A 15,850-nucleotide genomic window follows, 5' to 3' on the forward strand; every position below is an offset into this window, starting at 1 on the left:
CTTTTATTGGTTTCGACTCACTTTGAAACATTCAAACAGTTACACTGCTGTCTATTTTGGGTTCGTTGAATAGATCCAAGTTTCATCTCCGATATAATATATCAAATTTGACTTACCTCGGGTGATTTTTTTTGAGCATTTCTTTACACCAATTAACATGGGCCTATTTTTGAGCTTAGGTCAAATTGTGTGGGATCCAACAGCTTGAAAGTTTCCGTACGTTCAGGTAACCATGTGAAATCGTATATATTGCTTTCATGTCAATGTTCAAGGATGACTAAATCTTATAGTATGTCACATGCCCATCTCGCTCAATCATTTCACGAATGGCATCAACATTATTGGGCAACAACAGACATGGATAGACGACCTTCATGAAATCCATCACAGAAATGTGCGACCTCGCTGAAATTTGGAAAACTAATTGTACCCAGCCCTATTGGATAGTGCTTCGTTCTCAAAAGCTGAATGAAGTCGTTCGATGCATTGTTTCGATGTTAAACTACATTTGAAATCATAAAAAGCCATTGTTAGAAAGTGTTCACGAGGAATTTCCATTTCTCACACAATACTAGTTCTTCAAAATGCTGTGAAAAAGAAACGAACAGACTTAAACAATCAAAGATAATTTAAACAGTGAAAAGCATATTCTTTCGAATTTTATAACAGAACACTAGCGCTACTGTTAGTAGTAGTTTACAGGAACTTTTCCAGCATCCCTCATAAAAGATTATTATGAGAAGTTATATTAATATTACATATATTCTTTAGGCAAGAGCCTTAGTGGGTGGTAATCGGAACTGTTCGAACAGTTATATCCTCTTAGTAGTGATATTGTAACTTAATGTGTGTCCAACGACGTTGCCATAGTTTTGGTCCCCGTTATACTTGATTAATGATTGACACATATGGTTTCTTTCTTTCTTTCCATATAGAGAAGGGGAAATAAACAAGTATTGACTGATTTGCCTGCATATATGGGTCGTTCCTTCTCAACAGAAGAAGAAATATTCTATTGAAAGTAGGTTGAAGGGGTCAAATAACAAAGGAACATCAAGCACTCGAAGTTTCCAGACTACTTTTTTCTTCGCCAAAACATTTGAGACATTCCATTCCTTACTCATGTGACGGAGAAGATAAGCTTTTACTCACTCCCCTATTCTTGCCGAGAGCTGCCGTTCAGTTCGAATTTTGTTGGCAACACCGAATTTCGGAGAAAATATCTGTTTCACTACTATGTAGTGGGAGGAGAAAGCTATAGATCAATTTTCTATACCACCCACTAAGACTTTTAAGTTCTTGCCTAAAGAGTATAAAGTGACTACATTTTAAATTGTATGTGTTGACCAGAAATATGAATCTTTGGAAAGTGTAAGTGGTTATGATATGCAGAAGAAGGATAACAACGTCATTAATTTAGCAATACGTTATATCCTATTTACTAGAGGACAGCGTACAAAACACTTATTCGTCTAATTAATTTGTTACTAAAGCATTTTAATGTTAAAGAAAACCTACAGTTTCATTACTCTGTAAAAGTGTGGTAGTGTGGTGTAAACGATATGATTGGAGCTGTGTTATAAAATCACTTCATGGAGCCCATTTCCGTGAAATTCCTTCTGTTATAAAGAAATGGAATCTTCTCTCACTAGGACGCATACAGAAAACTAAGCTCTGAACGATAAATTATTTATTTGTACTTTGCGTCGTATAGACAATACATCAAATACTAACTAATATATGACTTGAGAAGTTCATCGCTTCAAAAACAGAAGCTTGACCTGAAGCTATCCTGTGCCAAACCAATCCACTGACGAGTGTTGTTACCTTCCGTTCGAAGATCCTACTCAGTATTTTCCTGTTACTCTTTTGATCTTGTCACTCTTACTATTCATGTGATTTTCGATAGCATGTAGCAAGTCCAAAGTTCTCCCTTCTAAAATTTTTTTCATTCATTCAATTATTCATCAATTTTTACTTCAAATACTTTCCCCAAATTTTCGTTTTCGAAAATTGTTATTCTCTGTTCTATCCTTGACAGGCTTTCGCAACGGTTCAAGACCTGGAAAGGAGCAGTCATGATTTTATTTTTTCATTGGTGCACAATAATTTCCCAAAATTTTGTGTTTATTATTATTATTATTATTATTATTATTATTATTATTATTATTATTATTATTATTAAAAGAAGAATATAAACAGTTGAAATCGGTTAATTCATTTCATAATCTATCCCAAAAAGAAGGTGAAAAATATGCTTGCTTTAGGATCCCAACTAATTTTTGAAATCAAAGCCTGAAGAACAATAAATCCTATTCGGAAAAAAAAATGAACAATACTAGAAATAAAGGAGTGGCATATAAAAACACTAAAGCTCTTACTCACTCCCCTTTATGATATTAAGGCTAAAATTGTCGGATCGATTATAGCTTTCACTTAGTACGAAATTCACCGCATTATTAATATTATTATTGATGATAATGAAACAAAGAGCATATTCTACAGAACTTTTTTTTTTTTTTTTTTAAGATAACACCTGAGTGAATTCTTATAGAAATTAAATTTATTTTTCCAAAATTTGGGTAAAAAGAAAGTAAGCATCAAAAAATTAATTTCATGTCTTCTGGTTAACCTATCGAATATAAATATATCACTAATGCAACACATTTGTAAGTTTTTTTTAAATTTATTTATTTTTATTGTTATCAATGGAAAATAGGTATATCCGATCTCAAAAGTCAGTCATTTTCTGTTGCATTCCTTCAAAGTATACTAGTTCTTAAGTGCCAGATTTGACACTTTATCTTTTAATGTTTTGAGACTTGGACACACATTTGTAGAAAATTTATTATTCGGAAAAATTGATTTTGTACTATTTCTTTTGTAATTTACAGAAGTTCTGCAGAGTTGTAAATTCAAAGTTACTTCTACAAATAAAGTTATATGTTTAATAATTAAGTTAATATTTTGATAAAAAAATTGAAGTGTCTATTATGTGATAACGTGCTGCTGTATATATATTATCCTTGAGCAATAAGCAGGTGAGTTAAATACTGGGGCTGAGCAATGAGCAAGTTTTTTTTTACGTGGTGGCGACTCAGCAAATTTACAAGGGCTGATCGGCTCAATTGTCTAGTGCCTTCGGCCAATGAAAGGATTGCTGCGCCAAAATAAAAATAAGTCAGATTGCGATATTCAAGTCACTGAATCTTCGATGACTACTGGAAAGCACAACATTGTGATAGTTTTACTGACAACTACAACATACGGTATTCTGAAATCGATATGGGTTAAAGTAGACTGGAAACATTTATAGTACACTTATGTTTCATTATTGACGAGGTGCTACACGTCCCTTGCTACATGTCGGTAGCACTATTGTTCGAGTACAACAATAAAAACGCCCCGTTCATACTCTCAATACAGCTCAAAATTCTTATTCACAAATTAGCATGTTGAAATTAGCTATTGATGATTTCAAGGGTGGGAAACCCTTCCCGGAGCTGAGAACCTGAGACAATTCTCCGATCGGACTTAACCTGAGTTACCTGTATTTTTGCAGTACTACTTTCACCCCTCATTTATTCAAATACTCCCTCGGAGAAAATTTTCTGATATCTCTGAAAGGTAATATTTCCAGAATCATTTGCCATGGACAGCACTAATAAGAAGGAATAAAAAATAGGATGTGTAAAAATAGATTGTGATGTGGCAATGCAAATACTATAATGAGCAGAAGGATTATCAAAATATCAAATAATACTTTAATTGTCTTTACTCATAAATTATAGGAAGTTTTGATAGAAAAATATATTCAACTACCACTGAACACAAATGACTAGAAATTGGCAGCTTTGAACGCAGATTGGCCATAATTATAGCTACTAGCTAAACTACGTCTTTATAGTACTAGCTAAATATCATGTGAAAATAGCTAGATTTAGTCATACAATGGCTAAACTGACAATGCTATCCAAATATCCAGAATCACTATTAAAAAAAAAAAAAAAAAAAAAAAAAAAAAATGGATGTGTATTTTATTCAAATATAGCTTGAAATTTAGAATTAAGCTGAGTGTGTAGCTTTCAGTATTATTGTCTTGTGTCTTATAACTACGACAACTATCTCACTACATTGTTGTCATCAGAGTGTTTACAGGTAGATACATGCCTTTCATTATATGTTTATTTACCATTTGTAGTACTCAAAAGTTCCTAACTTATCTGTATCAAATATACAGGTGAATACAATAGAATGAAATAGTTGTTGAAATTGATCATCAAAAAGATCAATTCAATTTTATTGTGTATCGTTTGTGTGCTTTGCGTACTTGTTATACAAATCTAGAACCGATGTTCCATAGACACAATATTAAAATGGCCATAACTTCAAAAAAGAAATTATACTGATGTTATCTCTTCGTCAGAAGTGTATGAAGTAATCTGCAAATGTAATGAGCCTCCTGTTGGTATACTAAAATGTAAACATATTAGGGACGCCAAGGAAACAACAGGTAACAATATAAAGATTCCTTTTATGAAAATAACAAGTGAAGACGAAAAGGCAAGCTTTCGAATCAATGTTCATTGAAACACAAAATCAGAAATTAAATTATGACCAAGGAAATATAAATAAAATATGGATATCATTGCTGGACAACTACAACTTATACAAGATTATTCTCAATAACCGAATATCTAACCACCAATTTCATAAAAAGAGCGGTCATCTTGATTACAACAATTTTTACAGTATATATACTAATGAAAGGAAGAAACAACCGTTCTTTTATTTTACATACTAAATCCTCTATAGGTGTGAATTCTAACACAGAGTGAGAAAATGACTGGCTGGACCGAGATTCGAAACCGGGACCTCCGGCATACCGGGCCGATGCGTTACCACTACGCCACCCAGTCCGCTTCCCAGAACAGCCACTCACTTTCCTACTCTCGAGGTTGGTGCTTTTATCTCGAACCATATGGGTTGTACTACAGACCTCCTGCTATGATTGGAAAATCCTGCGTCCATACACCGAGCACTTTATGACATTTGTGATTTCATATATACTAATGAAAGGAGAAAACAAAAACAACCGATTTTTTTTAATTTTACATACCAAATCCTTTATTGTTGTGAATTCTAACGCAAACCCACTATGCTGGAGGTACTGAGTTCGAGTCCTGGTCCAGTCATTTTTTTCACTCTTAACGTTAGAATTCACACTTATAGAGAATTTGCTGTGTAAAATAAAACAAAACAAAAAATGGTTGTTTCCTCCTCTCATTAATATATACGAAACCTCAACCGTCATAAGGTGCTTGGTATATGAACACAGGATTGTTCAATCACAGCAGGGGGTCTGTGGTACAACCCACGTGGTCCGAGATGAGAGCACTGACCTCGAGAGTGTGTGTGTGAGAGAGAGAAAGAGGCTGTTCTGGGAAGCTGACTGGGTGGCATAGTGGTAACACATCGGCAAGGCATACCGTAGGTCCCGGAATCGGGTTTCGGTCCAGTCAGTCACTTTTTCACTCTTTGCGTTTACAGTATAATTAAAAAAAAAATCGTTTCCTATTTGTCTCACTAAAACTTTCAAAACAACTTCGTTTTTTAATTATTTTTATTTATTTATTTTTTATTTAATTATCAAAATTGTTGATTTTAAGCCGAAACACCGAAGAAATTAAATTCACTCACATACAAAGATATAGTGAGGTAAGGCTGTTTTATTATATAGTTCGTGTTGTTGCTTTGCCTCAAGCTACAGTAATGGCCTTGAACAATATTCATTTTAGGAAAAGGAATGTAGAAAGTAAAGAACAAAATCTTTATTACAAAGTACTATTCCGTATTGGACAGTAAGATGAACCAGGAGAATTAAATTAAAATGTCAGTTGACAAGCTCTAACAATGACCTGAAGCATCCGAATTGATAAAAGATTTTCTTAGATCATCTTCATTTATAACAAGGATAATCTTCCTAATACCAGTATCTAGGTATAAATTCAATAAACATTGACAGATTATTCATCTCTGCACTAAAAATACTAAGTCGTTGAACGGCATTTTTGTTCTGAATGGAGTATGTGTTACTATTGCCATCGCTTGTTGAACAGTAGCAGCTGAAACCTTATGATTGATGGTTATTTAGAAAAATTAATTAATGCGTCGAAGAACATCAGCTGTTGAGTAACTCATAATTTTTCCATACATAAAAATATCTACATTCTTTTTTTCTTTCTTCTTTCTTATTCCACGTCGAGCCGCTGTGAAAAGAGAAAGGTAGAAAGAAGAGATGCAGATGATAACTAGAATTTATCACTAAAAGTGTTTGGTGAAACCGGAAGTAAGAAATTACGATAGATCTAACATATATTTGGTGTTCAATATAAATAGTATTAGTAGTATTAATGAATTTCATGAGTATATATATGCATTTTTTAACCAAACCTTTTATTTTCCTGAAAAAGGATGGGAATACACACATTTCATTTTTCACAAACGATGGAGACCAATTACATCGCTTATAACCAAAGCATCTTGTTTCATCCATATTATATTCCTTTCTTGACTGTTCTTGTTCTTGTTTCTCATGTTGTTTGATTATATATTTCATCATTAATAACTTAATTTCCATTGTTCTGAAGATTCGAGTTCGATCTTGGTAAAAGTATCCTACGAAGCTGTAAAACCATGCCTTATATAGCCTCAAAAGGCTATATATGCTTTATATACTGAAAAGGGACATTAAGCCACAAACAATTCATTTTTCATGATATTTGTATAAGGTTTTTTCATCTAAAGCTTTTTATTTAATTTATTTTTTTTTTCACATTTTATTATAACTGGCTACCGTTTCCTCCTTAGCGCTTTCTTATTTCCCTCAAGCCAGTTCTCCGATATTGTTCGTGCTGCTCGTTCTTCCCTCACACCATAAATTATAGCGTGTAGCTACTAACAAATGTTTGACGGTCTCGGTGCTTTAATTTTTCTTTTGTTTTGCGCTATAATGATGATTCTTTGAAAATTGAAAGCTTATTGAATTTTATTAGTTGCGAAAATTACTTTCTAAAAGGTCCGTTTGAAATTGCGCGTGCCCTTGAGAATGAGTGTGCGCGGAGGCATGCGGCACCCTTGTGTTAATCGGACGCCATTTGCGTTCACAGCGTCAGTCTGTGTATTTTGTAGTTTTAAGTAAAGATGTTTAAGAAAGTTGAGTGCGGCCCACAGAGTGTGAAATAGGTCAGTCATCCGGTTACCAACAGCAAGAAATTTGCTAGCTTTAAATATTCATCGCCAGATATATATGTGGTGTATGGTGACTATGCAATGAGTGATAATAAATTACTACAATTGGTCAGATTGTTCAAGGAGAGTCGGGATAATATCCATGACGTGACACTCAAAATCTGAACAATTTTTTGGCTGTAAAGAATTAGATCGTTCACAATACAATCTAAACCTTGCGCCTAATGACTAACACCAATTATGCCATCTGAAGACCTTCCTGAGCGATAAGCGTTTAGACACTGATGAAGAAATGAAAACGTCAATGAATATCTGGCTAAAATCATGGGTGGCAAAGTTCTGTGAGGAAAATATCCCAAAACTCGGTGTTCGTTTCAATAAATGTTTAAGCTGGCAAGAAATTTACGTTAAAAAAAAGTACATAAATTCAAAAAATTAACGCTTTGTGAACAAAGTTTAGTTGTTTTGTTTTATTCCGAAACGGACTTGGTATATGTAATGTTGAAGATAATGACATGAATACTTTATATTAATATTCCCCATTGCCTTTCTTGTTTAATTATTCTAAATCAGACACTACAATTCAAAATGAAGCATAAGTTGCACAGTGTATATCTGAAAGTGTGTCAGGTATATTTCTACTTAGTTTTCTCTTGTACCCAAGGACACCCTGTTCCACACCAACATGAAGTGAAGGCAGCATAAGCTAATAAACTACGTAGTATATTTCATCAATAAGTTGAAGGTAAAGGTTTAATCCGATATGAAAACTTCGCGTTCCACCAAACACTCTTTCAAAATCGCCAGTTAGTCACGACTCATAGATTGAGAATATTAAATTACGATATACTAAATCGGACAGAAAGTATTTTACGTACTTGGTTATTAGAATATATCAAACTGTCTCGTTCTTGTGCCACTATATATCACTTCAATGCTTTGACGGAAGGAATAATTCAAATTATCAGACAACAGCAAATTCTTTTTCGATTCTTTCTTATATTTTTGTATGTTTCTCTCACCGTATGTATTTCTGACGCTGACTTAAACGCTAAGTGATTCCATTTAATATCTTCAGCGTATTTATATTCTCATGAAAATCTTTAATTTTTATTTTCGTATGTCCATAATGGAATTTGGTTCTACTAACTATGGGATAATGCTAGAGAAATTAAATGGTCAAGAATCCCATGGATCCCTAAAATTTCTACTGAATTCAAGTTCCGGTAGAAACAGGTTTCATTAAACTGTATAATAATTATAATTGTTGAAATTATTATTATCAATATTCAGAATTTCCGATATTAAATAATTTCTTTCAGATTCAGCAATAATGCCGGACGAAAGTGGGACGCCTGAGAAGCCTCCATTACAGTCAACAAGTACAAATGTAAAAGAAACAACGTGCCTTACTCCAAGCGCCAAGCAGGCTTATTTTGCTGATCAGAAAATTCAAATACCTGAAACAGAAGACGTAAGTTTTTTTTTTTTTTTTAATTTATTGAACTAATACAAAGTATTAAATTTATTAGTTATTAATTATAAATCTAAAATAATTAGTAATGTATATTAAGTTTAACGTCCCACGATTGTGCTCCTGAGCTAAAGGAGACCTTGATGATGAGATGGACAGCAATGGAGTGAAGAAAGTGGGGAAGAAAGGGGAGAATCCCGTGAAAACCCACGCACATGGTGTTTTTCCATCACAGGCATGGACTGGAATCGAATCAGGAACCTCACGCTCCAGAGTTAAGCGCTCTACCACTGAGTCACGGCTGCCCCACATAGTATTTGTATAGTACAAATTCCGACAGGAGAATATTATTTGACACATTCTGGAATACAACTAGACTAACACTATTGCCAATCCAACATGAGGTTAATTTTTCAAATGATACTATGTCGGATCATTACATATTTCAAATGCACATATTAATCTTGCTTTACTAAGTGTTAAAATGTACCACTTCCTAACAAGCCCACGTGTACCCAATTTCATTACCTCATGTATTTTGCAGGAAATATATGATAAATGTGACTTTCTGTCAAGATGTGTCTTGTTTCCTAATGTTTTCCTTTCCTACTTCTATAGTAGATTCAGCTTCACACTGTAGTAGACTCAGCTCTGAATCTACGTCCTAGCAAATGAAATATAATTATCTGTGCTTTCAGCGGGATTATTTTATTTATTTTCTTTCTTTCTTGTTTCAGAAATTGTTTAGTTTTCGGAAGCTATGGGCTTTCACTGGTCCAGGATTTCTAATGAGTATAGCGTATTTAGATCCGGGAAATATTGAATCTGATTTACAATCTGGAACAGTAGCTGGTTACAAAGTAAGTTATCTATTCCTAGAACTAGTAAGTTATAGAATAACATCTAATTTAGTATGAAAAACATAAACCAAAATGGAAAAAAAATTGAAATATTAGTAATTTTCAATTACAGTTTCATTATAAGTGTAATTTAACATTTTATCAGTTTATGGATCTATAAGTTGATTATTCGTATTGATTTTAAAACTTTTTTTTTTTAAATAAAAAATCTAACAAAAAGATTGCTTTTACAAGATTATCAATTTTGCATAATGAAAAATAATATTGAGCTGAATTTGATTGCTTTAATAGATTAATACAGGAATGCACATGACCACTCGCCCACTAGCCCGGGGCGAGTGGTTCGTCGATACGGGCGAATATTTAATATTATCCCGAAGGCAAGTAAATGATTTCTATTGTAGGATGTGGGCCAGTAATTTTTTTCTTGGACTACTAAAATTTTATTCCTTATTTGCATCCTTGGATTAATAGTATTGTTTAAGTTTTTTTTTTTTTTTTTAAATCTCAAAAATTAGGAAGTATATTCGGTCATATTGTTTATGCAGTAGAAGGAGCAAAATGTGTATATATATATATATATATATATATATATATATATATATATATATATATATATATATATATATATATATATATACAGTGAAACCTCTACTAACGGACACCTCTGTAAAACGGACACCTCCCGTAACGGACATATTTTGTAATCCCCAAACACTGTAATAGGAAAAAACACATTGGCAAACCTCTCTAAAGAGGACACTCTCTAGTACGGACACGGACAGTCTTTTCTGTCTTTTACAGGTATTATTTACCTCCGTATTACGGACACTTTCTCTAGAAAGAAGTTGAAAAGTTCAGTAAAAATACATTTTTAGTAATTCATACGTGTGTCACTAAGAGAGCATTATGACAGCACTTTGCCTTCTCAACTGTCTGCTTGTAATCCAGACGAAGCGCGCCTCCGTTTAACAACACTCTCATGTCTTTTGCTTGCATCCCACTCCCACCCAAGCTGTTTTAGACACAAAAGTGATTGATAATTGTCCGCCGTTTGGAATGACATGTTGTTCTACTGTCCCGCTGGAATCTCTAACCAAGCAGAAGACAAGTATAGTATATTTTGCCCGCGGGCATGCATATTGTCCCAAAAAAGACATTACTGGACTACAATTAACTACAAAATAAAGTGACATATTGAAAACGTAGTAAAGTGATAAGTGCAAAGTGCAGAGAACTATATCATCTTATTTCCATGTTATACCTCGAACATAGAGTATTGGTTGGCGGAGGATAATGCGGGTACAGTAACATTTTGGCAACATTCGTAAATATATGATTCCAGGGGCTGATAAATATGCAATTCCAACTGGCATTGGTCGCTGGAAGTGTGACGTCACGCGGAAGAGAGGAAATCGCGTCTTCTGCTTTTAGCATATACTTTTTGTATAATACGAGCATATTCTAACTTCATTTGATTGTTGAAACTACATAGAGACAAAAATATTACTAATTCTAACACTACAAATACGCAGGGTAAATTGCTATATTATAATAAATTTATATTAATGTTATCATCCACTCATTGTTGTTGTTTTATGAATATTGATAGGAAATGTTAGTGATAATTCTAATTGCAGCCCTCAGAAGTCACAGAATCCGGAACGCATTGATTGTTTTTCCTTGCACTGTGTTTCTTCATTGTTTGGGCTGTATTTTTTAAATTCTTTTTTTAGATTGAGATTGCTCAATTAAATGTTCTTGTTTTTACGTGTTTCTACTATATTTTGGGTTTAGTTCGCGGAAAATGTGCCCGAACAAAATTCGTAAGCGTGAGTGCCAGGAGACTAATAACTGCAAGTCTCATTAAAGGATCTGAGCCAGAACCTAGGTAAGCACGAGCCTAAATGAAGGATGTGAGCCCAAGCAAAAATGAGTACAAGCCCTACTAACGCCAGTGAGCTCGAGTACCACTGAGTGTTGAAGTCTGAGTCCAAGTAAGCGCTTGCCCGAAAGAGATCAGAGAGCACGAGCTCCAAGGAACCTAGTTAGTGCAAGCCTCATTGAAAGATATAAGTCCGGGGCCAAATCAGCATGAGCTTCAACGGGAATAATGAGCACGAGCACACTAAAGGTAATGAACCCGAGCCCACATTAGTGAAAACCGCGCTGGTATCAGTGAGCTCGAGTTATATTGATGGTACTGAGATCGAGCCCAGCTGACGAAAGTGAGCCAAGACAAGTGAGCACGAGTCCAATCCAGATTAGTGTGCCCGAATCCAAGCAAATGCGTGACAGAAGGAGACTAGAGAGCGCGAGTTCCAAGGAGACTAGAGAGCGCGAGTTCCAAGGAGCCTAGTGAGTTCGAACCTAATTAAAGAATGTGAGTCCTAGACCAAGAAAGCTCAAGACTCAACGAGAATAAATAGCGGGAACCCCACTGAAAATATGGATCCCGAGCCCACATTAATACACACTGGTGTCAGTGAGTTTGAGTCCGATTGATGAGTGAGCTCGAGCCCAGTTGACGGAAGATAGCACGCGCGAGTGAGCAAGAGTCTAATTAAGGTTAGTGACCCCGAACCTAACTAATCGCGTGCTCGATCGAAATAGATTAGGGTGCGCGATCTCCAAGGAGCCTAGTGAGAGTGAACCCCACTGGAAGATGTGAGACCGAGTAAACGCGAGCCTCATTGAAGGATTGAGTCCGAGATTGAGTAAGAGCGAGCCTTAGCGAGAATAGTGAACGCTTTCCCCACTAAAAGTAATAAACTCAATGCAAGCCCCACTGACGTCATTGAGCACGAGGTCATTAATGGTAGTGACCCTTACTCTAGTTCAGAATAGTAAACCCGAGCTTTATTGAGTGTAGTGAGCCCAAACCCAATAAACGTGTACCCCAATGAAATTGAAATGAAAATGAAATGAAATGAAATCTTTAAGTTTTACGTCCCGCGGTTTTGCCGGTTAGGCTAAAGGAGACGGTGATTATGAGAAATGAATGAAATGGTGGAATGAAGAAAGTGGGAATAACCGGGAGGACCCCGAGAAACCCACAAGCACGGCGTTTGTCCACCACAAGGTCCACACGGCGTGAGCTGGGATCGAACCAGGGACCCTAAGCACCGGAGGTGAACGCTCTACCACTGAGCCACCGCGCCTCCCCCTCAATGAAATTAGTGAGCACGAGCTATAGTGAGTGTGATCAGGGCCGGATTTAGGGGGATGCACCGGTGCACGTGCACCCCTTCGTTGTAAATATACACTATCTAAAATGAGAAGCTAGCAGTGAAAATAGCAACACTTTCTGAAACTTTCTGCCATCGTGTTTCGTTTGGGGCTTAAAAGAAAACATAGCTTTGCAAAAACAATACATTAAGTCGATTTTCTGAAGGTTGAAGGAAAAGAATTCACCATGTAAAACAATATAACATTTGTCAAGTAGGACAGAAAACATAAGACCTTCTTGAAAATAACCACCTCCCTCCCCGTTCTATGTGTCAGCGTTGTCAAGGCACATGTCACTTTAAAGAGTTTCAGTGTGATTGGTTAGTCTGGTAATTATTGGTGCACTCCCGCTCAGAAAATCCTGGATCCCACCCTGAGTGTGATCTTTATTGGAGGATGAGTCCTAGCCCAAGTGAGCACGAACCTCAACGGAAATAAGAACGCGAGCCCCATTGAAGGTAACGAACACGAATTCATAAGCTGCACATGTAACCATTTTAAACGTTAAAGTGAATATTTAAAAAAGAATAAACGCAGTGAACACTACATATTGGCATACGGAAAATCTAGTTTTGAACGAGCATTACTGGCGCAAAAAAGAGCAGCCAATCAGATTTGTTTCGATTATTTTTTTGGCTTCACGGAGTTATGGGGACAAAATGGGCAAATCCTCTTTTCTAACATTTTTGCTCGTCCTACAGGATCTGCATCCATGTCTCTAGTTATATAAATTTCTTTCAAGTTTTTCATTTTCATATGTTTGAAAAATAAATTATTTTCTCTTAACCTTTTACTTCTGTTCGTTCTTAACAATTGCATGCCAATTCGATATATGAAGAGAAGAAATTGCATGAGGGCGGAACTTCTTTTCTTACAGGTAGCTTATGAAGTTCGTGTTGTAAGTCTGTCTCATAATCTTTCGGTAAGAAATGAATAGAATAAATATTAGCATTGTTTACATTGATTCTGATTGCTCGTTTACACCGAGAAACTCACTGTCGTACCAACAACATTTTAGGAAAGGAGTGCTATGTTATACATGGAGTCTTCCTTTCTCAATTCGGACATTGAGCAACAACAAAGTTATTTTTATTCATTTTTGTCTCAATAATTACCCATTCTTTATAAACTTCACGCATCGACACCGCTTACTGTATTCCCTACAATGTGTTTGTTTCGTGCTCTCTTCCACGTGACATCACGTCGCGCAAGAATTCTGGGTATTTTTTTTCTCTCGATAGCAGAAAATGCGCTACCTGTAATACTCTATATACATTGATATGATTCAGGCAAAAAATATTTGTTTCGAATTGCATATTACCTTGTTTACTCATTTAGGTAAGAAAATATTGAAACCTCCCTAAGGCGGGCACCTCTCTATAGCGGACATTTTTTTTATTTCCCACGGCTGTCCGCTTTAGAGAGGTATATATATATATACAATAGTGATAACTTTGTAGGTTCACGTGCCTAGACCTATGAGGAGATATTTCATTTTCTTTAGTTAAAACTATGAAATAATGTTTTGTTTTGCATGGAATTATTTTATAGATATGTATTTTCGGAGTTAAGGTATTTAAGCTTGACGGTACGCATTCGTCGCCATTCGTCACTTGCACATCACATTCGAAACATCTATGTGAAGGTTGAATTATGAAATAGTCTTTCTTCATATACAGGGTGTTACATGAATGTGTCATAACATTTTGGGAACAGATTCCTTGCATCAAAATAAGAACAGAAGTTCATATGAACTGTGCTCGAAAGTGGATATTTTCGCAGTTATAGGGTTCCGAAAACGTGAAATAAGTGAACTTGGGACTATCAGCCTATCAGAAGTTCATAGCTCCACTACTATGGGTCATATCGTAGTCGAGTCAAGACATCACTGAGGAACTAGTATGTGAACTATCCAAATATCCATCTTTCAGAACCTTCGCTTCGGTACTTGCACAATCATTTTTAGAGAGGTTGTTTGGGAGTACTTGATCACTCCCCACCTATTTCTCTGAAAATTGGTGTGCAAGTACTGGGCATTCTTAAACATGTATTGTATATTCCATCTATAGATGTGCAGTTCGGCAAATTGTTTGAACTTCCCCTGCTGGATTTTACAGCAGTATCTCTTCCTCTCCTATCCCTCTTTTGACCGCATTTGCGGGGTTGCAATGTCGCAGCACCCACTGTGTCTCGTGTGTCTTACTCTCACTCCCAATACTATCACTAATGTGAAACAGATGTCAGGCCTTCACATTTCGCTATAATCGAGCATAATATATATGTATAAGAAAACTATATATGTTGAACAGCAATCTTCTAATCACTGACTGAAAGGACAGCGTTTGAACTGTGGCAACTAAGTACCCCACGTGGACTTGACGAGCGGTTGTCAAATGCTAGAAATGAGGGTTCTGGCTGACCATTTAGTTATCGGGGGTATTTTCCTCAAGTTCTCGCGGACGATGACTTATTTATGGCACTAGCCCCCACACATAGAAGGCGGCATCCTTTATATACAAACTGTACATGTATAGATGGAATAGAGAATATATTTGGATAGTTCACATACCAGTTCTTCAGTGATGTCTTGACTGGACTACGATATGTCTCATAGTAGTGGAGCTATAAACGTTTAAAGTTCACTTATTTCACGTTTTCGACACCCTATAACTCCGAAAATATCCACTTTCGAGAACAAGTCATATGAACTTTTGTTCTTATTTTGATGTGAGGAATCTGTTCCCAAAATATTGTGAGACATTTATGTAACACCCTGTATATACAATATTATTTTAAACTATATATGCTAAATCATTTTTTGAAGTTTGTCTTTAAAGAGAGAGAGAAAAGTTTTTAAGAAACTGCTGTGATATAATTCAAATCTTCAAGAACAAATTACTCAAACTTTAAGGCTAACAGACTATCAGCCTTTCTTGTTAACCTTTTATAATCGATACACTGAACATTCGATGATATTAACGGCTTAACCAGCACTAATATGATGTGTCTGTGTTCAGTGAACACATACACAAGAATC

General features: G+C 35.5%; 1 protein-coding gene across 4 annotated transcripts in view; it reads left to right on the forward strand.

Annotated features, from left to right (window-relative positions):
* The window catches only part of Mvl (solute carrier family member malvolio), a 207,091-nt gene that overhangs the window by 129,211 nt on the left and 62,030 nt on the right, over nt 1-15,850 (forward strand). For all 4 annotated transcript variants that reach the window (XM_081740011.1, XM_081740010.1, XM_081740012.1 and 1 more), the window contains exons 2-3: nt 8,574-8,725; nt 9,463-9,585. In XM_081740011.1, coding sequence (XP_081596137.1) covers nt 8,585-8,725; nt 9,463-9,585 — 264 coding nt within the window. In that variant the 5' untranslated portion in view covers nt 8,574-8,584. The remainder of the gene's footprint in view (nt 1-8,573; nt 8,726-9,462; nt 9,586-15,850) is intronic.

This window comes from Thermobia domestica, chromosome 15, assembly GCF_964235325.1.
Source record: "Thermobia domestica chromosome 15, izTheDome1.hap1.1, whole genome shotgun sequence".
Taxonomy (NCBI): Eukaryota; Metazoa; Arthropoda; class Insecta; order Zygentoma; family Lepismatidae; genus Thermobia; species Thermobia domestica.